This window comes from Polistes fuscatus, unplaced genomic scaffold (assembly GCF_010416935.1).
Source record: "Polistes fuscatus isolate 324 unplaced genomic scaffold, CU_Pfus_HIC Scaffold5, whole genome shotgun sequence".
NCBI classification, from domain to species: domain Eukaryota; kingdom Metazoa; phylum Arthropoda; class Insecta; order Hymenoptera; family Vespidae; genus Polistes; species Polistes fuscatus.
Genome location: NW_025113129.1, coordinates 6,065,312 through 6,091,189, shown reverse-complemented (window position 1 = coordinate 6,091,189; position 25,878 = coordinate 6,065,312). Strand labels below are relative to the sequence as shown.

The 25,878-nt window shown below is 30.0% G+C and overlaps 6 protein-coding genes across 21 annotated transcripts in view; 2 read left to right on the top strand and 4 right to left on the bottom strand.

Moving 5' to 3' along the window:
- The window catches only part of LOC122522445 (diacylglycerol lipase-alpha), a 45,107-nt gene extending 37,248 nt beyond the window's left edge, over positions 1-7,859 (bottom strand). For 4 of the 13 annotated variants that reach the window (XM_043643572.1, XM_043643565.1, XM_043643573.1 and 1 more), the window contains exons 1-3: positions 7,148-7,856; positions 5,279-5,387; positions 4,693-5,194 (exon numbers count right to left, since the gene is read on the bottom strand). In XM_043643572.1, coding sequence (XP_043499507.1) covers positions 4,693-4,787 — 95 coding nt within the window. In that variant the 5' untranslated portion in view covers positions 4,788-5,194; positions 5,279-5,387; positions 7,148-7,856. Of the gene's footprint in view, positions 1-4,692; positions 5,206-5,278; positions 5,388-6,617; positions 6,702-7,038; positions 7,106-7,147 lie in introns of those variants that run through there. The other 9 variants (XM_043643575.1, XM_043643576.1, XM_043643577.1 and 6 more) reach the window with 7 other exon arrangements.
- A 545-nt stretch (positions 7,860-8,404) lies between these two features.
- Positions 8,405-10,528, bottom strand: LOC122522478 (probable GDP-L-fucose synthase). The gene is made up of 7 exons (XM_043643649.1): positions 10,328-10,528; positions 10,100-10,246; positions 9,918-10,032; positions 9,710-9,838; positions 9,425-9,638; positions 9,221-9,358; positions 8,405-9,154 (listed from the first exon to the last, which is right to left on the bottom strand). The coding sequence occupies exons 2-7, from the start codon at positions 10,234-10,236 to the stop codon at positions 8,919-8,921; spliced, it is 969 nt and encodes a 322-aa protein (XP_043499584.1). The 5' UTR covers positions 10,237-10,246; positions 10,328-10,528; the 3' UTR covers positions 8,405-8,918.
- Positions 10,529-10,593: 65 nt separating this feature from the next.
- On the top strand, positions 10,594-17,913 carry LOC122522441 (neuroblastoma-amplified sequence-like). 2 transcript variants are annotated; one of them, XM_043643546.1, is made up of 18 exons: positions 10,595-10,832; positions 10,914-11,151; positions 11,231-11,649; positions 11,718-12,101; positions 12,192-12,402; positions 12,482-12,702; positions 12,805-13,134; positions 13,206-13,411; positions 13,537-13,833; positions 13,911-14,247; positions 14,317-14,723; positions 14,797-15,096; positions 15,181-15,469; positions 15,551-15,859; positions 15,941-16,352; positions 16,428-17,290; positions 17,361-17,489; positions 17,560-17,913. In XM_043643546.1, exons 1-18 carry the CDS (start codon positions 10,746-10,748, stop codon positions 17,830-17,832), a joined length of 5,712 nt encoding a protein of 1,903 aa, XP_043499481.1. In that variant the 5' UTR covers positions 10,595-10,745; the 3' UTR covers positions 17,833-17,913. The 2 variants fall into 2 exon arrangements, with proteins under 2 accessions (XP_043499482.1, XP_043499481.1); XM_043643547.1 differs by lacking the exons at positions 17,361-17,489; positions 17,560-17,913 and having other exon boundaries at positions 10,594-10,832; positions 16,428-16,984; positions 17,094-17,213.
- Positions 17,914-18,183: 270 nt separating this feature from the next.
- LOC122522461 (T-complex protein 1 subunit zeta) lies at positions 18,184-20,571 on the bottom strand. The gene is made up of 7 exons (XM_043643624.1): positions 20,339-20,571; positions 19,438-20,029; positions 19,035-19,370; positions 18,900-18,965; positions 18,614-18,836; positions 18,366-18,534; positions 18,184-18,270 (listed from the first exon to the last, which is right to left on the bottom strand). The coding sequence occupies exons 1-7, from the start codon at positions 20,473-20,475 to the stop codon at positions 18,198-18,200; spliced, it is 1,596 nt and encodes a 531-aa protein (XP_043499559.1). The 5' UTR covers positions 20,476-20,571; the 3' UTR covers positions 18,184-18,197.
- Positions 20,444-22,390, top strand: LOC122522527. 2 transcript variants are annotated; one of them, XM_043643723.1, is made up of 6 exons: positions 20,444-20,914; positions 21,023-21,340; positions 21,420-21,583; positions 21,657-21,815; positions 21,884-22,048; positions 22,187-22,390. In XM_043643723.1, the coding sequence occupies exons 1-6, from the start codon at positions 20,805-20,807 to the stop codon at positions 22,339-22,341; spliced, it is 1,071 nt and encodes a 356-aa protein (XP_043499658.1). In that variant the 5' UTR covers positions 20,444-20,804; the 3' UTR covers positions 22,342-22,390. The 2 variants fall into 2 exon arrangements, 1 of the variants encoding a protein (XP_043499658.1); XR_006305063.1 differs by lacking the exons at positions 21,023-21,340; positions 21,420-21,583; positions 21,884-22,048; positions 22,187-22,390 and having other exon boundaries at positions 21,628-21,716.
- A 132-nt stretch (positions 22,391-22,522) lies between these two features.
- LOC122522456 (glycine--tRNA ligase) lies at positions 22,523-25,241 on the bottom strand. Of its 2 annotated transcripts, none has more exons than XM_043643614.1 (4): positions 24,932-25,241; positions 23,119-24,802; positions 22,840-23,027; positions 22,523-22,752 (listed from the first exon to the last, which is right to left on the bottom strand). In XM_043643614.1, exons 1-4 carry the CDS (start codon positions 25,172-25,174, stop codon positions 22,636-22,638), a joined length of 2,232 nt encoding a protein of 743 aa, XP_043499549.1. In that variant the 5' UTR covers positions 25,175-25,241; the 3' UTR covers positions 22,523-22,635. The 2 variants fall into 2 exon arrangements, with proteins under 2 accessions (XP_043499549.1, XP_043499550.1); XM_043643615.1 differs by lacking the exon at positions 24,932-25,241 and having other exon boundaries at positions 23,119-24,662; positions 24,724-24,802.
- Positions 25,242-25,878: the final 637 nt, after the last annotated feature.

Here is a 25,878-nt window from a genome sequence, read left to right as displayed (position 1 = left end):
CAAGAAAACTTATTTATGCGCTGGAAATATTTTCTACAATATCTAAGAAAACTATATATTTTAGGACTGCAGTAGTCGCATAAGGTCAGGAGTGTCTGCAACGAGCGTATTTATATACAACGGTGCAGAACGAACTGTCGGAGTAAAATATATGTAAGTACGTGTATAGGAAAGCACCCTTAAATGATTCATGGGGAGCATGACTAGGTAGGGTATAGACACCATTCAGCAAACGGCGACACCCGCCGCACATGACGTATTGATCCTCGAGAGGCATGTTCGCGGCTACCTTTCTTCGATTTCCAAAAGCAAGGTGCTAAGCCTAAAGTTCTTTTTTTCTCTCTCTTTTCCTTTTCTTTTATTCTATTCTTTCTTTTTCATTTTTTTTTCTTTCGTTGTTATAAAAACCCATTCCACTTCCTGCATAAAGCTGAGCACGTTGCTGCTGGGCACGTAACGGTAGTAACCCTCCAACTAGAGTTCTTTTCGTGCTACTCGATGTATTACTTTTTTCCATGTATGATTTTTACGTGAAAATGTTTTCCCTTGTAAGTAGTACACATGATTATAAGATGATTTATATAATACTAACAATAAGCTAGATGTTAATATTCACAGATCGAAAACACGTGTAAAAATGAGTATTTACTTTTAAATCAAATTAACGTACTAGAAAATAAATGATATGTAAAAATGAAATTAGCGTATTATCTCCCTGATGCGGATTTAAATTCATATATACGTCATAAATTCGACTTGTTGTTTTGATGCTTCAAAGCTTTCAAGATTAATTCATCTGAGGGGAAAATTAAATCGAATTCTCAAAAAAAAATTGTGAATATTCGTGGAAGCACGTTAAAAATAAATCTTCCGAATGATTCGTACGTGGATTTTTATCGAGGAAATACATTCGTAATGATAATTTATTACTCAACATGACGTATTGCGATAGATGCTGTTTTCTTTTTTAAATGCAACGTTTACAATGTTTGCAGTATCTTATATTTATTGTATTGCGAAATTTTATATCAGCATTGACATACTTGTTAGCTTAAAATTTGTATTTTCAAAGCTCTGTGTTTAAAATAGCGTATGCTGGAGTTTGAATTTCAATAAGCCGACGTCGTCTTTATTAATTTAGTGGATTTTCCGCTAGATTAAACAAGATTACTCTGTCTAATGGTCAGAGACAGATCTTATACACAAAGTATCTCAAAGTCCGTTGCGTTTCATATAGAGATTTTCAAAGAGAATAAGATACACAAACGCGGATTTATGTCAGGTCAGAGGATAAGGTGCAAATCTTCAATTATATTTTACATTCATCGAACGTAATAAAAAATCAAAACTGAGAACAATCTTGATCATTAAATATTTAATTAATTTCGTTTCATGCCGATATTAATTTTTTATTGTCATTATCTTAATAAGAAACATAAACAAAACATAAGTAATACTTACTGAACCAAATGGACAGATAAGAGAACGAAAAATGGTATGAGCAAATCATCGCTGCCGATTTTCCAACGTCTACCAAATGCAATCAAGCTTGGCATGATCTTGTACTGAAGATATGATTGATAATGACCTATGTCAATTCCCAGAAATAACTGGAATTGAACGATGACATCATCTGTATTACAATCATTCACGTCAGAACGATAATCCTACTGTCTGACCGAAAGAAAAAAAAACATGCAACTGGTCAAGCAACTCGACGCGAGACAAATCGAAACTCTTGTGGGATTAGTTTCTCACTGCACAACTGACGATCCATTGACGCGATAAAAAGGAGAGGAGAGAGGAGGAGAAAGAACTCGCACGTGGAGATAATTTAAAAGTATATCTAGTGCTCTTTCGGTAACGATGCTCCAAGAGTTCCCTTGAACCGGAAGTTGTGTGTTTCTTCGAACGCCACCATCCCGTAGTGTGTGCAAAACGAGATCGAGAGAACGGTAATGGCTAAATGCCGGGAAATTCGAAATCGATACATAGCATCGCTGAAGAAACGATCTTTACCTATTGTCTCGAGACTAGAAGCGTTTCAATACACAAGAGATTCGCTTTGCATCGTTAACGATCGTAATGAGAGAACGATAGTAACAATATATCCGTGAAGAAGATAGAAAAGAACAAATTCAACGTTCCTACCGGACGATAATACGAGCTGAGAAAATGGGAAAAATTATAGGAAGAAAAAAAAAGAAGAAACAGAAAGAGAGAAAGAAAATTCGTTAAGTGTGTTGAGATATCGACGATACTCGCCAGAACGAGTTTTAATTTACGGTGCTGTCAGATACGATGAAAAGAAAGGACTCGTGCAGAACCATATGATACTGTTCGTACTATGGTATATCGAAAAGCGGCTGATTACTCGTTCTGTGAAAATGGAATGGACATTCGCCAATTTCCTGCCACTCGCTCGCTTTATATTTCTCCTTCTTTGTCACGTTCCGCCAAACCTCTCCTCGCCGAATTCGAGCATACGTGGATTACCGATTGTCCAAAATGCGGAGATTCTCCGTCTATGGGTCATTAACAATGTTTAAAAGGACATAATTCGATATCATACAGAAACTGAAGTTAGATACACGATATCTCTAGTTTTCTCTCTCTCCCTCTCTCTCTCTTTTGCACCTGTAATAGACACTGTCCACATGATAAAATCACAAAGAAGATAATATTTCTAGTGAAATTACCGATAATTCTATATTATTAGAAGAATAAAACAACCATCAATTCAACAGCCATCGCCGATTATATGTATTTAGTCAAGATAAAACATTTGTAAAAGTATGTTGTAATATAAAGTAAAAATATTCCTAGAACGAATGGTAGATAGCGCGAATCCTTGCAAGTCATACTTATCACTTTACAGTTTAATTAGTCACAGTTACCTGTCCGGTTCGCTTCGACAGTTAAAAACAAATTCAGTAGTAAATGAGTCTATTGTTCGTTTAAAAATAGATCTTATTGTTAGCGAATAATTATGAACATAGAATCGATTTTCACAAACAAATTTCATGAATTCTCGTATATAATATATAATATAAAAAAAGATTAAGAGAGGGAGAGAGAATTCATTCCTACGAAATACAAGACGACAGTTGAATTGCCACAACTATGAGATTGAAGGATAATCCAAACAACGTAGATAGGAAACATACTAGGTCAAGGGGCAACTTAGGTACCTTTGCCTCTAGCAATTTAACATTACCTTCTCCTATGGATAATATACAGTGCTTGAAAAGTTACGACACTGTCGTATGTACTTATTATATGAAAAAAAAAGTGAGAAACCGTCATACAGATTGACGTTTTGCGTGGGGAAAAAAGTAAACTTGTTAAGATGCATGATTTGAAATTAATAATCAGCGCACATAAAATAATCTCGTATGTACTTTAGCAGGATTGTTTTTTCAATGATGTTTTCTAGCTAAATCCGAACAAATTACTTTTAAATCTCGAACTTCTTATAGGCGCGAATTAGCATCGTACGTTGTATATGTTACCGGCAAAGTACGAAATCCCGGCATTCTACAGAATGTCTAGGCATTGTTGATAATGCCTGGCGTTTTTAGGCAATGTAGGAAATAGAAGAATTATTACGTACTTTTCCTAAGCATTGTATATAATACCAAGGCATTCTATAGAATGCCAAATGCTATTTAGGCAATGTTAAGAAGAATACATTATCGGGCAACATGTACACACACACCCAACCATCTACACCCACGCCCACACCCACACACACACAAAAGCGATCATGGAGAGCAGTAAAAAACTAATTTTTTTTTTTTAACAAATTTAACACCTTGATTGCTACGCGAGTTTCTGTGCGCAGGTTTTGGAGACTTGAGCGCCGCTATATTATGCGCACTTCTATAAATTGAAACTTACTCTTACCCGGTGTATTATTACTATGGGTCTATTGTTACTTATCGTAGTGAAAGATTATTACATTTAGATCGATATTCATAAAGATCACCATGGAAAATCTGTATCTTTTCTTATCATAGCGGAAGATAAGTATGTTTAGAACAAAATGTTTCATATCTGAATTCTATTGAAAATCATTCGAAACGAATCGGAGATGTATTTCTTACTTTGCCGGTTTCTTATTTGGCATTCTACAGAATGCCTAGGATATGTGAGAAATATGAATACATTTCCTACATTGCCAGCTAGTTTTAGGCATTATCAATAATGCCTAGGCATTCTATAGAATGCCGAATTTCGTACTTGGCCCGTAACATATATATATATATATATCAAAGAAACATTATGCAGAAACACTTTTTATCCCATAAACGAAAAACGGTGACATATTCCTTTCAATCCTTTCTTTCCGGCGTAGAAGGCCGCGTGTGTATATCCTCTGTCCAGTAGTGTCGACCGTGATCATGGTTTCACTATGCGGTACATATATTTACGAAATTCAGATATACCAATAGCCAATTTCTACAGAACTTTCTAATTTTAATTACATAATTTTTTCTATAAATATAACACTACAATCGATCCTTGAACAAGATATACTTAAGATATATATAAAATTATGATAACCACTATTGACAGCACTTATTTATATCAACATCCCTCACATGGATGTCGCATATATGCGATGCGACGCTCGGAATGAAAGGATTAAAAAACAGTTTTAATATTATATAGTTATTTATAATAACTCACCATATGAGATGCAAAACGAAGAGGAAGGCACCAGGTACAACGAGATCGTCGCTGCCGACGCTCCAGCGTCGTCGGAATACCACGATGCCAGGCATATTGTCTCCTTTCTTCACTCACTTTGGTTTCCATTCAATTACACTAGGAGCCTCCTGATAGGACTCCTAGACAACGGCCAACGATCTTGAAGGATAACAACGACGACAATGATTCTTCTTCTTCTTCTTCCTTCCTTCGGCGTTTTCTCGTGGAAGCAACAAAGAAGAGTATAAAAGGAGATACAGATGATGAAAAGGAAGAGGACGGCTTATCTTCGAGTAATTCGAGCTCGGTTGAGCCTTTTCCTCGATGACTTCGTCGATGATTTCGTCGACGAGCTCGCCGTCGCGCACCACCAAGAACATAACGTGCGGCACGACGATTCCTTCTACCGACGATATTTTCGTCCATCCTTCGTCGTTCCACGAGAAACACGAAACACCTTTCACGAAATTCAAACTCGAAGCTAGAACATTGCTTAATTCATCAAGAGAATAATGCATCGCGTCAAATAGACGCTATTTTATATCATTCTTTTATATATTTTTACCTTTATTATCTTCAAAGTTTCATGTATGTATAATATACGTATGTATTTCACACGATACTGTTCCAACTGGTTACATAAACATCACTGCTAGTAGTATAGACTCTCGAACCTGTGGATTCGCGAATATTTCATTGAAATAACTATCTCTCGAGATCTGTCCGCGATGGAAACAAGAAGTGAAATCCTATTACACGAGTTATCCACTTATCAAGACTGGCACATTCCGCTGACCATTCTATGATAAATGGAAAATCCATCGTGGTTTATCTACTCTTTTTTCTGTTAGCTTTTATCAATAAACGAGACTTTGAACAGATCAAATTACGAAAAAAAATCAAATAATATCAATATTATATTAATCTCGCGCGATTTGAATGTACACTACATCTAATTGTCGATTCTATTAATTTACGGAGGATTATATTAGCGAATAGGAGAACGATTCTAGATATATACTATTTAAGATAAATTAATAGATTATAGAAGTCTAAAAGGTGTGATATAGAAATTGAAAGAGTTTCAAGGGAGTAAGGGAACGTAACTTACCAGATACTCGAACAACGACCCCGTTCGCGAATACCAAGAGAATTATTATAGAAAGCTTTTAATAGTACAACTTTAGAATCTTCTTTATTTCGTTCAATCGTTCGAAATAGAGAAATAGAAAGACAAGTCTCTTAGTTTTAGTAACTTTCAAGAAAATAACTTTCTCCGGGACTTTCGGGAAATGAAAACTTTTTGAAATTGATGTTGCATTTAACTCAAAAGAAGTTTAAAGATCATTCGATTGAGATGCAGTAGGGCAACTTTGAAAAGAGTTTTCGAAAGCATTTCTATTCTGCATGGAACATTTAATTTAATTAAAATTCAAAAACCACCGAAACTCTTTCGATATTTCTTAAGCGATACCTTATCGGGAATCTCATTAAATCGCACATGTATTTATTAATGAGCAAAGTACATTTGCTATAACAAATTTTAAAACGTTACAAGAGAAAACAGTTAGTGTTAATAATGAGGTAATGCAAAGCAGAACATCAAGGAAAATGAAAATAGAACGCGCACTTGTTGCAAACGAATAGATTTGAAAGAGAAAGAGAGAGAGAGAAAATTAAACAAACAATAGCAATTCTTCGTAAAAAGACGACTAAATTAAAGACATTTCGAATGGGGAAATAATCGTTTGAGTGTGCAAATATACACTTAATATAGTTATAAATATAGACATAAGTTATTACGTAATTTTATTCGCGTTATATTTTTGAATCTTCAACAAATCGACACATTAAATATCTTTCGGTATTAGAAAGTCAAGTTAACGTTGAAATCTTATACATACGATGGTGGAGGTGCCAAAATATGTCCGAGATATACTCTCGATCATTCATCATTTTCTCTCTTCCTCTCTTGCAGCATCAGTTAACTATAAAATCGTTCCAAAAAAATAAATTATATCATATCATGTTTTTTCAGCTTTGACAAATTAATTGAAAGTCAATGAGAAATCTGTAAACAGAAATATGTAGGAAAAAAAGTCCGCAAAGTATAAAATGCATAATGAATATAAACATAACAAAGCAGGTATTCTTGAAAAGCCACGCGAGTTGTGTGATCACGCGGCCATGCGTCGGCACGCGACTAAATCCGACACTATAAATCTACGAACGTGTAAATCTTGCTGTCGTGAAAATGAAGGAACAGGAGAAAGATTTTCAAAAGAGAGGATGACACAACAAAACAGTCTATGAATACACACGCACGTTCTTTCCTATCCGATCCTTTCCACCGCCATTTCGTAGGCACGTACGCACGGACGATCGATAGACATCTAATTAAATTAGCATTTCGTTTCGAAATCGTTCAACTTACACTCGATAAGAGAGTAGACAGTAAGACTATTCTCTTCTTCTTCTTCTTCTTCTTCTTCTTCCTCCTCCTCTTCTGTAGGAAAGTTAATATTCTGAAGGGGTGAGAGGGTTTCTTTTTCTTTTGTCGTAAACGAGTAAATCGCGTTACTTTTGCATCACAAAATTCGCCAAACAAATATCATTGACGTTTCAGCAGGAAATAATCGAAGAAGTGAAGAAGGCACGCCGGTGTTCTTCGCATCGTCGTATTTTCTAATATTGTTCTTCGAATAATCATCTTTCATTTGAAAATCACTGACAAATTATCGAAGAAATAGTTCCTTTTGACTGGCAATCGCACGAGGGCCGGCGCTACCTTGGCCGTAAACCCTTTCGAATTTTTCTACACGTCCGAGTCATCTAGTTTCTTCGAAATAAAACACACAAGGAAAAAACACCACACTGACAAAGAATGAAGGACGAATAACCGATACAGAATAATTAAAAGAGCTTCTTGATTTGCTTTCTTTCTTTCTTTCTTCTTTTTTTAGAATGATGTTGGACAATACACCACGTGCCTTATCATCCTTTACAACACGTCGCCTTTATCACATCGAACACATTACCACCACCGCTAATTTTCCAACCCCTATCAACTCACTGATGCATCGCGCAAGGCTGTTAAAGCGCGACTGACGAACCGCGGCGATCTTCGATGCTACGAACATACCCGATGTCACTCGGGAAAACACGAGTGGTGGTCCAATAGAAAGGAATAAGCCATCCCTAACATCGCTTCTTTTCAATGTTTTTCTAAGGTAATTCTTTGATGAACAAACAAATTTTTTACCTTTTCTTTTTTTTGAAACTAATGTTATTATGGTTTATAATATTTCTACGTCCTAGAAAAGATATATAAAAAATATTATTTCTTCTGCAGTTCGATCTTGCATGAAAAGATTGATATTTTCTCATAAATGATCACTATCAATGTGCATTCTGCAGCAAGTAGATATGGTCTATCATGAGTACGACAAAGTGAAAATAAACTACATTTAATCGTACAAGCCTAATACTATAATACGAATATTTGTTCTTGTGTAAAAGTTATTCCGTAAAAAATGGTAAATTATATACAATTTGCTTCCTAAAGTTGGGGGCTCCGGGTTCGCTAAACCCATACCTACCTGTGTGTGTGTGTTTATGTAGGTCCCCTAAGGAAAAAATTATTTATTTCTATAAATAAACAATAAAACAATAGAAAGATAAAGGAAAAGAGTAGTATCCAACATCCTAGCTTTATTTTCATAGTAATCTTTCTCAAACACTTGAGATAACACGTTGTAAATTACAGTCCCTAGTGTCTTGTCACGCGTATGATCGTTTATCCCTTTACTTTAACAAGTACAAAAATCGGTCAGGAAGGGTTCTTTGTTAGGAAGCTATAGAACCAACGGTATCAATATTATCAAAATACAATTAAAGATGATAAACTAATAAAAACATAAAAATCTACTTTTAAACTTATAAAGTAATTTTTCATTGTATTGTAATATATTAAGGTATTTTAAGATACATTACTTTAAGTTACTTCATTTTAAACTATATAGAAAAATATTTCTTTTTTATTGATTATATTTTATAGTATATTTTTTATATAAACAGCTAATTTATCTTCTGCAAATATCTTAGAATGTTTAGAGTATATATAAATAAAAATATATACATTATTTATTTATAATTTTTACAATATATTCATATATCTTATGTTATCAAGTCTTGTCTGTGTTCATTTAATTCCTAGCTTTATCATGGTTTTTTAAATACCAGTCAACTGTCTCTTTAATTGCTTGATCAAATGGAGTAAACTTAAAATCTGGCAAATAACTTCTTAATTTTGCATTGCTTGCTGTCTTTTTATATTGCCCATCTGCAGCACTAAGATCGTTACGAATTGAACCTTTGAAATTGAAAGCTTTTACTATTGCATCAACGACTTCAGATATTGTTATCTCTTGAGATTCGTCAACTAAAAGAATTTATTTATATTCATTATAAAATGATGTCTAATATGATATAAATAAATTGCATTTACCTGATAGAATAATTGGCTCTACAGAATCATATTCTCGAAGAACCCAAATTATTAACTTCGCCAAATCTAAGCTATAAATAAATTGTCTCAAAGGTTTGCCAGTACCTAATACTGTGAAAACTTTATCTTCTGTATTTCCTATTAAACAAAAATTTTATATAAAGTACATTTCAGAAAGCATGTTTAGACTAATCATTTTTTTACCATCTTCTATTAGATCATATAATCTTCTCATGAGACCAGGTATAACATGACTGACACCAGGACGAAAATTGTCATTTGGTCCAAATACATTGCAGGGGATAACACTTGTATATAATCTACCATACTGTTCATGATATCCTTTATTAGCAATATCTATTAACCTTTTGGCATAGCTGTAACCATAATTTGATGGATGTGGTGGACCGTTATGAACCTGAAAGATTATTATTATGTAAAAATATTGAATAAGTCAAATAGATGTAAGCTATATTACATATAAATTACCATAGTTTCATCAATAGGATATGTAGTCTTATCTGGAAAAATACAAGTTGAAAGACACGAAACAACTTTATTAACACCAGTCTCATGAGCAGTTTGTAGAATATTATCATTCATGTGAATGTTATTTCTCTACAAATGTTACAATATAATTTAATCTTGAATACTTTGAACAATAATAATGCAATGTTAAAAATATACAATCAGTTACCAAGAAATCTAAATTGTGAGCCATGTTATGGAAGAGACCACCAACCATTGCAGCTAAATGTATCACATGTGTTGGTTTATGTTTATCAAACAATTCTACAGTACTAGCTTTATTGCTGTAACAGTTATACTTCTTATAAGAATATCCTAATTGTAATAATAATACTATATATTGCTACATACCATAAATTAGCATCTTTTGAACCAATGAATATCCATTTTTCATCTGATTTTTTATCTTCCTCAATAATTTGTTTAATTGCTGAACCGACTAATCCAGTCCCACCGGTTACAAGTACAACTTTTGATTGATCAGACATATTTGTATAACTATACAAAAAATTATAGTTATAAAGCAAATAGCAATAATTAAGAAAACATTTTTTTTATACTATTAACTAATTATTTTACATTAGATATATCTTCCAGGTACTCTATCTAACGTAACTTTAATGTATTTGAAATATTGTCACCAATTGTTAAAAAAACCAAATTTGTGGATGTACAATATTGTACTACAATTATTACATTTTTTGATTGTAAAGTACACGTCTAAAAGGGTTATGTTACATATAATTAAAGATAAATTAACATTCTAATGTTAAAAAGCAGAGGGCGTTCAATACCTGAATTTATGATATAGATGCTACACTCTAGTTCCTTAAATAGTGTGCTACCATCTATAATGGTGAGACTTACTCAAGACTCATATATCAGTTGAGTCGATGCACCAATGCCCATCCAAATCTAGCAATCATAATTCCAGGTGATCAATTCCTTGTTTACGAGGAATTGACAGAATGTGTTGGATTATTTTCTTCCCTTTAAAATGGAGGATACCAATGATTTGTCAAATGAACCAATTCTTTATGAATTGTTAGAATACTTTATTCGAAAACAAGAACCAGAATTAATAGTAAGTAAGAATTAAATATATTCTTAATACTTCATTATTTTATATTTTATACTGATATATCTATTTCCATATTTCTTATAGAAATTCAAAAATGACACTGTTATCTTACCAACTGCTGGGATAATAAAAAATATATTAAGATATCTTAATAATAGGTATTCCTTACCAGAAAATATTATATCTCAACAAATTAATTTAACATTACCATGGAAAATTGCAATAGGAGACTATGGTCGCTTATTAGCTGTATTACAAGAAAATGTTATAGAAATCCGGAAAGCAAAGGATGAATATTCATCAATTATTGGCAAAGCCTCTGGTATATTTATTTAAATATAATTTAATTATCTTTTAATTATTAAAATTTATATAGAATTTAACAATATTTGATTTTTTAGTTCCAAAAGATGCCTTCCCGCAATGGCGAAAACTAGCATGGAGTCCAGATGGAACAATTTTAGTTCTAGCATCTAGTAATGGATATATATCATTTTATAATTCATTAGGAAATAATATCTTTAATATAAATTCAAAAACAACATCACCAAACCCTCATATATTAGAGACTGGAGATGCAATAGCATCTATGATATTTCATAATCCAAGATCACAGAATGAAAAATGGTCTTATGAATTTATATTAATTACATACAGTGGCCTTTTAAAATCTTATCATATATCTTTATCCAATGGCTATAATTTTATTTATGAATTTTCTTTTGGTAACTTTTATAAAAATGGAGTTAATGCAGTTGCATATGACGAAGAACATTCCTTACTTTATGTTGCTGGTAATGCAATCACACAAAAGTTAACAGTAAGTAAAATCTATAAGCAATTATCCGTAAATAAAATATTAAATATATTTGAATTATTTTATTTTAGTCTACAGCATCAGAAAGCGGATTAACTTCATGGAGATTGCTAAATGATTATCCATACTGTAAATTATCAGTAACTTTTAATGAAAATGCTGAAACTAAGTCAAGATTTTCTCTATGGAATTTTATACCCACTTTATATTTTCGAGTAGAATCAATAATATTTAATATACAAATATCTCCAAACAATAAGTCATTAATATGCTTACATACAGATGGATCTGTCTCACTTTGGAGATTACCTAATTTAGTACTACAAAATAAATGGAAATTACAAGAACAACCAGGTTACAATATAACTAATCCATTAAGAGTTATAAAACTTAAAAAATTTCCATTTCGTTTCACAGAATTTCATCCTATAGATATAGGCTGGTGGTCTGACCAGGTAATATTTTATAATTTTCACTCAACATACAATTAGATATATTGACTATCTTATAAAATGATTTTATAAAATATTTTTTGTTTTTTAAAGGCCATTATTATAGCAAGATATACAGGATCTATTTCAGTATGTTCAATTAAAAATTTAAATAATCTATTGGGATCATGTCCAGAATTTTTAGCTGGTCAACCACAAATTTGTGAATTAGGTCCAAATCGTGGATTCTTATGTTTAGATTGTGAATCTTATATGATAAGTAAGAAACGGAATAGGGAATCTAATACCGAAGGTCAACTTTTAGGTCAATAATTAATATTTCTTATTTCTATTTTTTACATTTATTTTTATACGATTATTAATATAAAATAAAACTATTTCAGAAGCATCATCAGAAAGTGAAAAAGAAAGTGATGAACTGGAACATATTACTATTTTAAATTATACTACGGATTTAGTACAAAGTACTTTATATTCGATTACTGATATGGAAAGATTTCAACCAAAAAGAAAACGCTCAAAAGTTTTATATAGAACTTATAGAATTTTAGGACTCAAAAGTACCACTCCAGAAGAATTGTATACTAGAAAAATAGATATTGAGGTATTTATATAAGAATAATTCTATTGTTAGAACGATTACAAAAGAGGGAAATATTTATATATACTACATATAGTAAATTATAAATAGTTATTTATATTATAGGAATATGAAGAAGCTTTAATTCTTGCTAATACATATAATTTAGATACCGATCTTGTATATCAAACACAGTGGCGAAAATCTCAGTTATCATTAAATGCTATTCATGAACATTTAAGTAAAGTTACTAAGAGATCTTGGGTTTTAAATGAATGTGTTACTCGCGTACCAGATACCATTGAAGCAGCACGAGAATTGTTAGATTTTGGATTAAAGGGCGCTAATTTAGAAACATTATTGGCCATTGGTGAATGTGATGATGGAAAATTTGTATTAGCTGATAATTTTGATGATGATGATGCTAAATTGGATCCAGAAAGTAATTTAAAACAGGTACATTTTATATATATAACGCATACATTTAACATTGCATAAATATTTATGAATATTATACACATTTGCAGATTCAAAGAATAAACAAAATCATTGAGTCCATAAATGTTAATAATTTATCAGAAGCACAAAAAGATTTAATTAAATATAGGAGATCACTTTTAAATCATTTAGATAAATTGCTTACTTATGAAATTATTCTTGGACCTTCTCTTCCATATAATAAAAATTTTTATGAGGAATTCAGACAACTTTCCGTCATTGAAAATGCTATAAGGTATATCTTTCATATTTATTATTATTCATTTTGTATAAAACCCAAGTGTAACTTGATTTACACACACTTTAATAAATATTTATTAATTAAAAATATAAAATAAATATTTATTTAATTAAATACAGATTTGCCAAAGACAGTGACTGTAGAGCAGTAGAAATTATGTTTACTTATTATGGTAATATATTGTTACCACATTGGTTAGCTATCATAAGTTTTTTCCCAGAAACGTTAAACCCATTAAATTATCAAAAGCTGCTACCACATTGTGATTTAGAAGGACAACTATATTTACCAGATCAATGTGAATTACGTCAAAAAGATTGGTCTGAAAGAAAAATTTTTGATAAAATAATAAACTTAGTAGAAGATGACCAATCTCAATTACTTTATGAAACGGACCCATCATTGGATATTTATAAGTATGATTTAATCGATTATTTAATTATATAAATATGTTAAACACGTTCAAATGATAATGAATGTCTCTTTCTTTTAGAAATGTACAACTTACACCAGACTTATTGCAAAAATGGTATAGATGTAGAGTATATGAAATTGAAAAGACTAGTTATATGATAGACAATGCATTAGAATTAGTCAGAATAGGAAAAGATCATAATATTAAAAATTTAGAAGATTTGTTAGTAGATTTAGAAACATTAGATGATTTAGTTTATAAAGTTTATCTGGATGATATGTCTTTAAATAAATTAGAGAAATTAAACGATCTAGAAAAGATTAAATTACTAATGACAGGATCAGAAGAAAATAATTTTGTCTGTAATATACAAAATCTTGTAATACCATTTATAAAGAGAAGGAATAAGTATTCCGTACGTAATAACATTATTCTAGAATTTCATTTTTTTTTAGTATTCTAATAATAATTTATAAATTTCAAGGGAAAAAATGCTGATGAGAATTTACTGCATAATTACTTGGTCTCCATAAGTAAACATGATCTTAGATTACCTGTTAAGCTCTTTGAATACTTAAAACAATATGGTGAAACAGATATAACATTGATGATGAAAGATGTTGTGACAGTAGCTTTAGATTGCATTTATGCATGTAATGATTTAGATATGTATCCAAAAGCAAAATATATCTTAGATACTATATCAAAAGATCAATATCGTAAAGGAAAATATAACAGTTCGTTTGAAGAACTTGAAAGAGAATTCGAAGGTATGAAAATTTTAAATAAATATGGAGTTAGAACAACAATCAATTCTTTGCATAATAATAAAAGCAATCCTGATGCTATAAAATTACTTTTAACACAAATGGCAAGAAGTTTAAACAAATTGTGAGTATCTTATGATCTCTGAAATTTATTTTAAAATGTGATAAAAGGGTGATTTCTTATTATAACTTTATAGAACACCACATCCGGATGAAAAACAATGGGCCCAATTATTAAATCAAATGTTAGCAATTCATGACATGTTATTTACATGTATCAATATTGAAATATGTTTTGAAATTTGTGTATCTGCTAGATTAATGTCAGGAGATAAATCGAATATTCAAACTTGCAGTTTACTAATAGAAACAACAAAAAAAGAAGAATCGTTACTTAAAGTTTCATATAACAAAGCTGTTAGTCTTATAATAGAAGCTAGTAAAGAATATTTTAACAGTTCCAAAAGTCTTACTGATCCAAATATGGAATTAGCTAAGTAAATTTTGCCATAATCACCAAATAATTTTATTATAGAAATAGTATTTATATATTATTAAAATAAATGCATTAATGATTTTAGGACTTGCTTGCACTTAATTCTTGATGATAATTATATTATCAGAGAAGAATATGATTTGATTAACTCGCTTCAAATTTTGAATGAATTTAATGTAGATATGTTACCACTTCAAGTGAGATCAACGCAAGATAAATTAAAATTAATAGAAGATTGTTTAAATAAACGCGAAGACGCTTATAAAAGTCGTCATCGATTATTAATGTTGGCAAATTATCTACATATTGAAAAAAATAATACTAGGCTGCGCGAAGGGAAAGTTTTAGAACTTGTGGCCAAAAAAGCATTACAGGTTAATTTTATATTATTATTTAATTAAGAAATTAATTTTACTATCTATAATATACGTGTTATAACTAAATTTTATTTATAGGTTCACGATTATACTACTTGTGCGGCTACTTGCCAACAATTGATGCAAATTAATTATGTTCCTATATGGGCAGTGGTATTTGAATTAGGATGTACTGAAAATTTTCGAGATTTACAAACTCGTAGGAAATGTTTATGGTTCGCTATAAATAATGGTCCTAATGATATATTAATTAAAGCTTTAGAATATGCACATTTAATTGAAGTGCAAATATTACATGAAAATTTGCAGTTATGGATGCCTAATGATATATCTGAAGATCTTGATGAGATTGAAAGTGAAGATGAATTTATAGATGCTATGAGTACAGTAAGTTAAATGAATTTTAAAAATTTATACACAAAATATAATAACTCTATTCTATGAGAAATATATTTTATTATATTTTAGCCTCAAGTAGAAAGAAAAGAATTTATTCCTAAAGTGTTTGAAACATCAACCGAAATTGTAAAAACTTCTGCAAATATTATGAAAAATTCAACATATAGATTAATCAAAAATATAGGAAATACAGATTTTTGGAAGTCAAGATTAAATTTTAATTTTAGTAATCCATTACATAAAGAAACACAAGATGAAAATAAAACTAATGATCATGAAAATATAAATATTCAAAGTTTCCCTTGTTTTTATGAAACTTTACATAAAAATGAAAGGACCAGTAATCTTGATACAAAATACATAAATTATTCAATGCCAGAAGTGCAAAATACTAAATTAAAATTATGTAGAGCATTATTAAGAATAAGTTTATTGACTGAAACTTCTTGTGGCGGTCAAGAAATAAATGACATTAATCATTGTAAGTACTATATAATATGTAATAATATGAAAAAAGTTAATTTTATATCTAATGTAATTTTGTTTATTCTATTAGTACTTTTAGAATGTGCAAAACATACTATTCATGAAGATTGGTTGCTAAGTGTGGCATATTTGTTAAGTTTAAAGAAAACTTATATATCGGATATTCAATCTATTTTTATGAATCTACCAAGGAATGAATTATGCATAGAAACAGTTATTTATTACTATTCTTTAGAACTTCATAAAAAATTATCTAATAATATCGAAATGTTATACATGTATGATCCATTAAGTTTAATTAGCAAGGCACTAATGCTTGCAACAAATAGTGATGAGTGTGACATACGAAAAGCATTATTTCATTGTAAATCTTACTTAATGGATGATAAAAAACTCACAAATATGTTGTCAATAAATTTGGATGAAAATACAGATAATGAAAAATTAAATATTCCTGAAAATAGCACAAATATAGACAAACAAAGAAATATAGAATATAATAATGAAGAAGTAACAACACCAGATTCGACAAAAGATGAAGAAGTATCATCTGCATTGTTTGATTATAAAGATGATGAATGGGCAGACGATTGGAGTAATTTTTCTGATGCCAATCTAGATGAAACTGTAAGTAGTATCACACAACAAGAAGTTATAGTTGAAGATAAAATTAATACGGAAGAAAAACGTTTCAAAATTTTCACGGAAATATATATTGAAATAAAAAATATACAAGATTACGAGAAAGTTAAGAATATCTTGTTGACCTGGCCAGCCTTTACCAAATCCGAATTTACTACAGTTGATATGCATCCAATATTACGAATGATAAAAATAATTCGTACATGTATCATAGTCATGGATACTGCCGAACATGAAGATCAAATATTACAAGAATATAAAGATCTCATTACAATGATATCTGAAACAAATGTGAGTTTGATTTCTTTCGAAATATTTATTTTAATTATATGATTTTTTGCATAATTAATGTTTTTTTTAGATACTCAGGGAATTTTTAAAACAAGAACATGATAATATTCCTCTTAATCACAGTCTTCATATACGTCTTTGTACAAATGATCCAATACTTCATAAAGAAGCGATAGATATACTTCAAAAAGAGGAAAAGGTTTGTTTGTGATTATCAATAAAAAAAGTACACTTATAATCTATTTAATTTGAACAAATTTTAATTTCAGACGAATCTTTCATTGTTGACATTAAAAGAAATCTTTTTAAAAAATTTAACTTCTTGTTTTGAGCCAGATCATGAAGTATATAAACAAATAATTACACATATATTTATAAAACGATCTTTGCCGAATATTGAAGAAAACATAGCTATACTTATAAAAAAATTAATAAAACAAAAGCACGTGATGCATGCTTTAAATATAATAAGTATGGCAGAAAATATACCTACATCTTTAAGTACTTTTAGTACTCTTTTTCAGTTGCTAACAAAAAAGTAAGCCTTCTCAATGAATATAATGAAATATTAATTGTATATAAAACAAACCAAAAATAATAAATATAAATGTTATATAAAAGGCTTCTTTTATTAATTCAATGTAATTTTGTTTCATAGATGCTATAATATTCAAACGTAAGTAATATATATAATATATATATATATATAAAGAATACAATATTAAAAAAGAAGTGAGTTGTTTTTTTTTATACTTGAATTTATATCAGTTTACGTCATAAATCAAATATTACAATACATTAATTGCGACACATTTTATAAAAAGCATTAAGTTAAATCAAATTAATTTAAATTATGGAATAATAATATTAATGCTGGAAATTAATCAAAAAAGTGATTCGTAGATTATCAACCTTTCAAAGAAGATAATCCAGCTCTTATTATTTCATCGACAAGTAAAATATTACTTGCAATAATAGTGCTGTAAAGAAAAATAATTTATTATATAATTATTTAATCGCTTTGATTTCAGTTAAAGTAACTAAATTTTATAGTATATTAATTTCAATCTATTACCAGGAATTAATTATTTGTTTCTTCACAACATAATTATCGAAAATTCCGGCATCAGCTGGTTTTATAGCCTCTCCAGTAGTGAGATCCAAACCAACTGCTTCCCCTAATGTAGTACTTTCTTCCAGCAATTTAACAATTGTGTCTTGAGAATCAAAACCACTGTTAATAGCTGAAAACATAAAAATATTTTAATATCAATATGATAGGAGATAAGTAGAAAGACATCTTAGAATTATAGAATAGCATACCAAGAGTTTTTGGAATAATCAGTAACGCTTCAGCATAAGCCTGTACTCCTAAACGTTGCTTTCCTTTAACTTTCTCTTTATATTGTTGAAGGGCTTGACAAGCAGCTACTTCAAAAGCACCAGCTCCGGGTATAATAGCTTGATCATCAATAGCATTTTTGATAGCTCTTAATCCATCCCTTACAGCATCCTTCAATTGCTCTAGCGTATATTTATTTGGTCCCTATATCAAAATACAATTGTACAATAGTAAATATAAAAATAATTTATAAGCAAGCAAACTTACCTTCAGAAGAATCGTGACAGAATTTGGATTTTTACAATCTTCTATAAACGTGTATTTAGTTTCTCCCTGAAACAAACCCATTTTTAGATATTTGGTATTATTTATAAATGTTTAGAAATGTTATTATTAAATTACCAGAACATGTTCATAAACTAAATTAGCCCAGCCAAGATGTTCCTCTTGCAAATCATCGACAGAATTCATAGCAACTCCACCGCATGCAAGTGCTAAACGTTCCATATTCCTACGTTTTGCACGACGTAAAGCCATAATATTTTCCTTTGCAAGCATATCTAAAGATGGTGGATCAATACCCTTTTGATTGATTATAACAAATGACTTATCAGTTCCATCACACAATTTCTTTTTCAACTCAATGATTTTTTGAACACGCTTATCTATAAAGTGTCTTTCTGCTGCTACTAATTTCTCTCTTTCTTCAGCTGTTTTATAGAAGAATCCACTATTTACCTGTAATATTAATAATTATATATTTCCTTTCAGAGAAATTGTTAAAGGTTATTTATTATTAACTTACTTCACTTTTTTCGTATTCCAAGCTGACATTACATGTAAGAATATATGCATTTTCAACTCTTTTAGGCATATCTGGATGTCTGCAACCATGATCTGTCACAATACCACGAACCAAAGTAGTGTCGACTGCTGTCCTGTGCTGCATTTCCATCAATTCTACCATATGCAAATCAATTTCTTTTCCCTCTTGTCTAATAGCTAATACTGCATCAACGCAAATTCCAGTTAATTTATCTGCTATGGTAGGATGGACTTTAGTTCTAAGCGATGTTCTTGCCACTTCTAAAAGATTTTCCCTAGTAATAGTAATGGGAATTTTCTGCGAATCTAAAATCTCTAATGTTTTAGCACGAGCTAATTCAAAGCCTTCTGTTAACACCCTTGGATGTAAACCTTCGGAGATGTAAAGATCTGCTTGCTTAAGTAGTTCTCCAATAACTAATACAGTACTAGTTGTACCGTCTCCAGTTATATCATCTTGAGCAGTTGACGCTCTTGCAATTAAAGATGCAGTTGGATGCTGAATCTGCATTTCATGAAGTAATACATTTCCATCTTTAGTAATTTTAATATCTCCAGCTCCAGACACCAACCTAAATAATTCGAATATAAACTTATAATAGCAATAATGTTGATCTAATAATATTTCTTTTCAATAGATTTCAAAAAGAAATATTATAATGATCGTTAAATCTTAGGCTACTTTTGCAGTAACTAAGGCACTATCATGACCATATAAGGGAAATTAATAAAAAATTCTACATGTGTATACATTGAAAATCTATATTATGCAGCTTGTTATGATAATATTTCCCTACGAATTTTTTTACTTAAATTACTTAATAATCATATAAATATAAAGTTAAATAACAAAATAAGCACGTGATAAAATAGACGCATACATTTTCATGGTTCCTTTGGGTCCCAAATTGGTCCTCATTACTTCTTGAATACCTTTAGTAGCAGATATATTTACAGCCAGTGCTTGTGCTGCTCTGGCAAATTCGGCTTTGGGATTTAATAAGCTAATTGCAGCCATTTTTCAAATAACTTTTTTCTTTTTACAGAAACAAATCACTCACTTATCAAAAACTGCTATTAACACTTCGAATGAATTAGCGGTATAAATGTATAGATGAGAAATCTATACAAGTCAAGACTTGCTGTAATTACTAAGAACACGTATAGATGGTGCTGTCATTCGTGACAGCCAATGAAAACGCACGTAGACATGCTTCTTTGCTATTAGTTAACAAACAAATCAAAGGCGGTGCATTCAAAAGAAGAAAAAAAAATTCTGCCTGCTGGGAAATGTCATATTTGAAATAATAAAAAACAGAATAAATTGTGTTCAGATTTTTTACAATTATGATCTATAATCGAGAAAACACGATGATTTCCGAAAAGCTGCCAAGATTAAAAACTTTAGATTTCATTGCTCGAAAAAAGCTAATTGATGAATTAGAATTAAATATACTGTAAGTATAAATAATAAGTATTATAATAAATATTAGGGTTAATGTTAAAAATGTAATTAAATATTAACTTTAATAATGTATATATTGGTATGTGTCGATTGTATATAGCAAACAGAAAACATTAGAAATTCTTTGTCTGGAAAACTTATCTTTAACAAGAGTAGAAGTTATGCGATTGGTATCGGCTTTATATAAATCTCGTAAAACTATGAAATATTTGTATTGTTGGAATGCTTTTAAAAGAAAAGAAGGTCCTATACTATTTGATACTGAAAATTTCAAGGGATCTGGTTTGTACATCGACAGGATTCCCAAGAAATGTGATTGGTTTCATGCTATCAGATGCTTAGAATCTTTAAACACTTTATCTGTAAATTATGCATATATAGCAACACCTACAGGAGATCTCCTTATTAATTTAGCAAAGTATATTTGCTATTTTATCAATTTTATGACACGTTCTTGATAATTATATTTGAATTATTTAATTATTTCTTAATAATAGAGGTTTAGGATCAAAATGGCAATGGTTACAATTATTGTGCTTGGAAGAAGAAATTCCAGATGAAGTAAATTCTAATGATGTTGTTGATGGCTACAGGATACCTGATATTGCTTGGATGGAAGCACATCTTTGGGCACCCGCTTTAAAAGTTCAATTCACTTTCGGTAAAGAATATACACTTCAATATAATACTTTCTTTTTATTTCAGAATACAATAGACGTTATCACGATTTACAGTTGGTTTATCTGAGTACGACAAACACAAAACGTTCTTTTCCCGTCACACACCAATGCATACATTCGCACTTTCCAGTGACATCGATCTACGATTTCGACAACCTTGGTTTCTTGATTGCACAATTAAAAGTCTCTGTACTTGGTATTCAGAAACTCTTGGTAATGTATTTAATCTAACTCTAATTATTCTTTTATAATGTATATTTTTAATACAATTAATAATTTAGTATCTTTGAACTTACAATTGTGGCATCAACGAGATAATTTGGATTCATCATTGAAGAAACTCTTCCTACGATTACCAGCATTACAAACTTTTGAATTTACAGGGGAAATTCGAACACTTCAAGTTTTATGTTCTATGTATTGTCAGGTACTAGCTCGTAAATGTAGTAAGTATCTTGAATATTATATTTTTATTATTTTACAAAAATAATGATGTATTCTCTAAACAGCCTTAATATCTTCTACATCATTTGTAATTTGTATACAATTTTTTAAGTAGGACACACATTTTTACGTTTTTTCAGATGTTAATTATGTCAATATACATTTACAAAAAGTTATACACGATGAAGTAAATAACAATAATTTTTTTAAAGGGGTTCAATGTTTACTTACATGTTTTAAAAAAGAATTTTCTGATATGAATGTTACATTCAATATTGACTTTTATGCCTCTTAATTAAATTATTTGTTTCAAATGATACATAATCTGGATATACATACAAAAAGGAAACATAAACATATAAAATTTTGCATGTACGATTATTTATTATTTAACATTGTGATTTATTTAACACATTATAAAAGTAAATGCTTTATTTAAATATTTTCAAACATAAAATTTATATGAAAATGGAGAGTTTCATAGTATAGATTTAATATGTACAAGATCTTCGGTTTCTACAGATCTTATAGCACAATTGTTTGGTCTATAAAAGCATAATTTGCAAATAAATTATTTAGAGCATCTTCATTAGTTTTGTGCAGTAGTAGACTCTTGTTGTTCAAATTTAGGATATTTTGCTTCAACCTCTGCCCAAGTAATCTTTCCATATGAAAGATCTCTGATTACATTTGGAAGTTCATCCAACTAAAATTAGAAAAAAAACATTTTATAAGTATAATAGTAATAGATATATAAATTAATTTCAAAATATATTTGAAGTAATATGCATACCATTATTCTAACTTGTCCAGTACTATCTCTTTCCCTAAGAGTGACACTATGAGGTTCTTTCAGAGTATCAAAATCTACAGTTATACCAAATGGTATGGCAATTTCATCTGTTCTAGCATATCTACGACCAATACTACCAGAAGAATCATCCACTTTGTGTGATACATCAACTTTAGTAAGATTTTGTGCTAAAGTTTGTATCATGGATTTAAAAAATATTTTTTTATATTTTTATGTGGGTAAGATAATTTTATTATTTAATTATTACTTAATACTTACACAACTTTTTCACAAATGGTACAAAGTCATCATGACCACTCAAGGGTAATACTGAACACTTCAATGGTGCAATGATTGGTGGTAAACTGAAATACGTTCGTTTTTCATCTTCTTCTCTTGCTCTAAAATTATGTTCAAAGAGAGCATACATAATACGACCGATGCCAAAAGATGGTTCTATTACCGAAGGTACAATCTCTTCAACGTGAACAGTCTTTTGATATCTTTTTATTTCTATCATATTCTTTGTTATTTTTACAAAGGAATCATTAGAAAGTTTTAATTCGCTTTCACCTTTATCATTAATATCTTTTTCTAGATTGTCAATATCATTTATTTCTAAATTAGACAACATATCTTGGACAATTTTACTATCTTTTTTAAATGTTTTACCAATAAGAACTTTGTTAGATACAACTTCGCACACATCTACTGTTTTTGGAGCTGGTAATTTCTTTTCTGCTACTAATTTAACTCCTGTAGCTTTAGTATGTTGTGTAAGATCATATGCAGATCGATCTGCACAACCCACACATTCTATCCATCCATAAGATGTGAGGCATTCAGCATCCCAGCAATCACAAGCATAATGAGCCATTTCATTACTCATGTGTTGTCGAAAACGTAATTTTTTATCATCAATGCCAACCTTTAATAAAAATAAATAAATTCTGGCCATGAAATATCCTAATGTTTCATTTGCTACTAGACCATTTGACACAGCTTCTCCTATAGTAATAGATTGTGCGCTTTTTCCATCCATCTGATTACACGCTGAATATAATAGCATACTTATATCTTTAACTGTATCAAATTTAGGATGTCTCTTATCATTAGGATCACAAAAATGTTCAATTTCTGCCATAGTAAATTCTCGGACTCTGATAAGACCTGATCTTGGTGATATCTCATTCCTAAATGCATTTCCAATTTGGGCAGCAGCGAATGGTAATCTTTCTTGATTAAATGCAAATAATCTTTTAAAATTAACAAAAATCCCTTGAGCAGTTTCAGGTCTTAAATAACCTTTTACTAATCCCGAAGGACCAATTTGAGTTCCAAACATTAAGTTAAATTCAATTGGTTCAGTTAAATCATTGTTAGAAATAGGAGATTTCATATTGTATTTACTCATAATAGCAGCCATTTCATCTTTAGTCATTCCATCTAATTTAATTATAATATCTCTACATTCTGCACGTGTATTTTCATCTGTCTTTTTATCACTCGCTACTTTTTCTAAATGTGCTTTAATTAAATGATCCAATCTAAAACATTCGCCAGTTTTAACATCTTTTACCATAAGATCTGCAAATCTTTCTACATGTCCAGATGCTTTTAATACCGGTTCAGGCGTTAATATAGAACAATCTACTTCTAACATTTGTTCTTCTAAGACAAAAAAGTTTCTCCATGCATTTATTAGATTTGTCTTCATAGCACAGCCCATAGGACCAAAATCAAATTGTCCAGTAATTCCACCATAAATAGCAAAAGATTGGTCTAAATAAAATCTGCGTTTCAAAAGATCTTCCATTCTTGATCTATCAAATGTAACGACATTAGATATAAGTGACATTTCTTTATCTTCTAATAACTTCTTACGTAGTTTGAGTTCTGCCACCGCTTTCTTAACATCTAACTCTGGTGCTCCATCAGATTTTAATTTACGTACAAGATCACCCTAAAATTTAAACAAGCCACGTGTGATAATTTCTTTTTGGATAGGGAAAATATTAATTTGATTTTATTACATATATTTGATCTTTTTATTGTAAAAAAAGAACTATAAAGAAATGTCCATATGGAATACCTGTTCCTTGACACTCGCACGAAGCGGTGCTAGAGCTTCTTCAACTTTTGGATCCGTCATATCCGATGCAAATTTTAATATCACTTTTCTATGTTGTTTCTTAGTACCCCAATTACTAAAATCGGTTAACCTGTCAGTAAATGTTAAATTTCTGATCGGCTGTTTGATGTAGCAAACACGTGTACAGCTCTGACGTTTAGCTAGTTTACTTGCTATTTGCAAGCTATACAACAAAAGCCGCATTCGTATTAGTGTTGCACATCGATATATTGAATACTGTAAGATTCTGACGAGTCTGATGCAACGAAGGACAACTATTTTTTAATGGTTACGGCACTGCATTGTGGTGTAAACTAAAATTATTAAAATAATGTGAATACTGTTTTTCTTCGATCAATTATTAATTAAAATATTTAATCATTAATAACAATAAATGAATGAAAATGAATATTTCTATGTAGTTTTATTCTCTTTATCTTTATCTTAATGTTAGTTTTAAAATAATTGTGGCGCGAAATTTAAATGCGATTTGTAAGAGATATAGCTATTACGTTTGAAGAACTTAATAATTTCTTGATTAACAAAATATTATGTATAAATACTATATGGAAATTATTTACGGTATTATACACACATAGATGTCATGTAAGATAATGTTATAAAAGGTATAAACATCACATATTTATTTACACATGCTACATTCATTATTCAGATAGCCAATTCACCATCGTTCGCGTTTAAACAATTAGAATAAACAAAATAAAAATAAACAAAAAATATTAGAAAAGAAACATCTTTCTATAATCTTGAATAATTTTATTTTTTTTTTATACACTATAGCATGGTTTATAGAAAAATTACAATTGAGAAAGAAAAATTTGTAAAAAATTATTCGAGAATTGTGATACTTTTCCTATCAATATATTTATTATAACTTTTCAATAAAC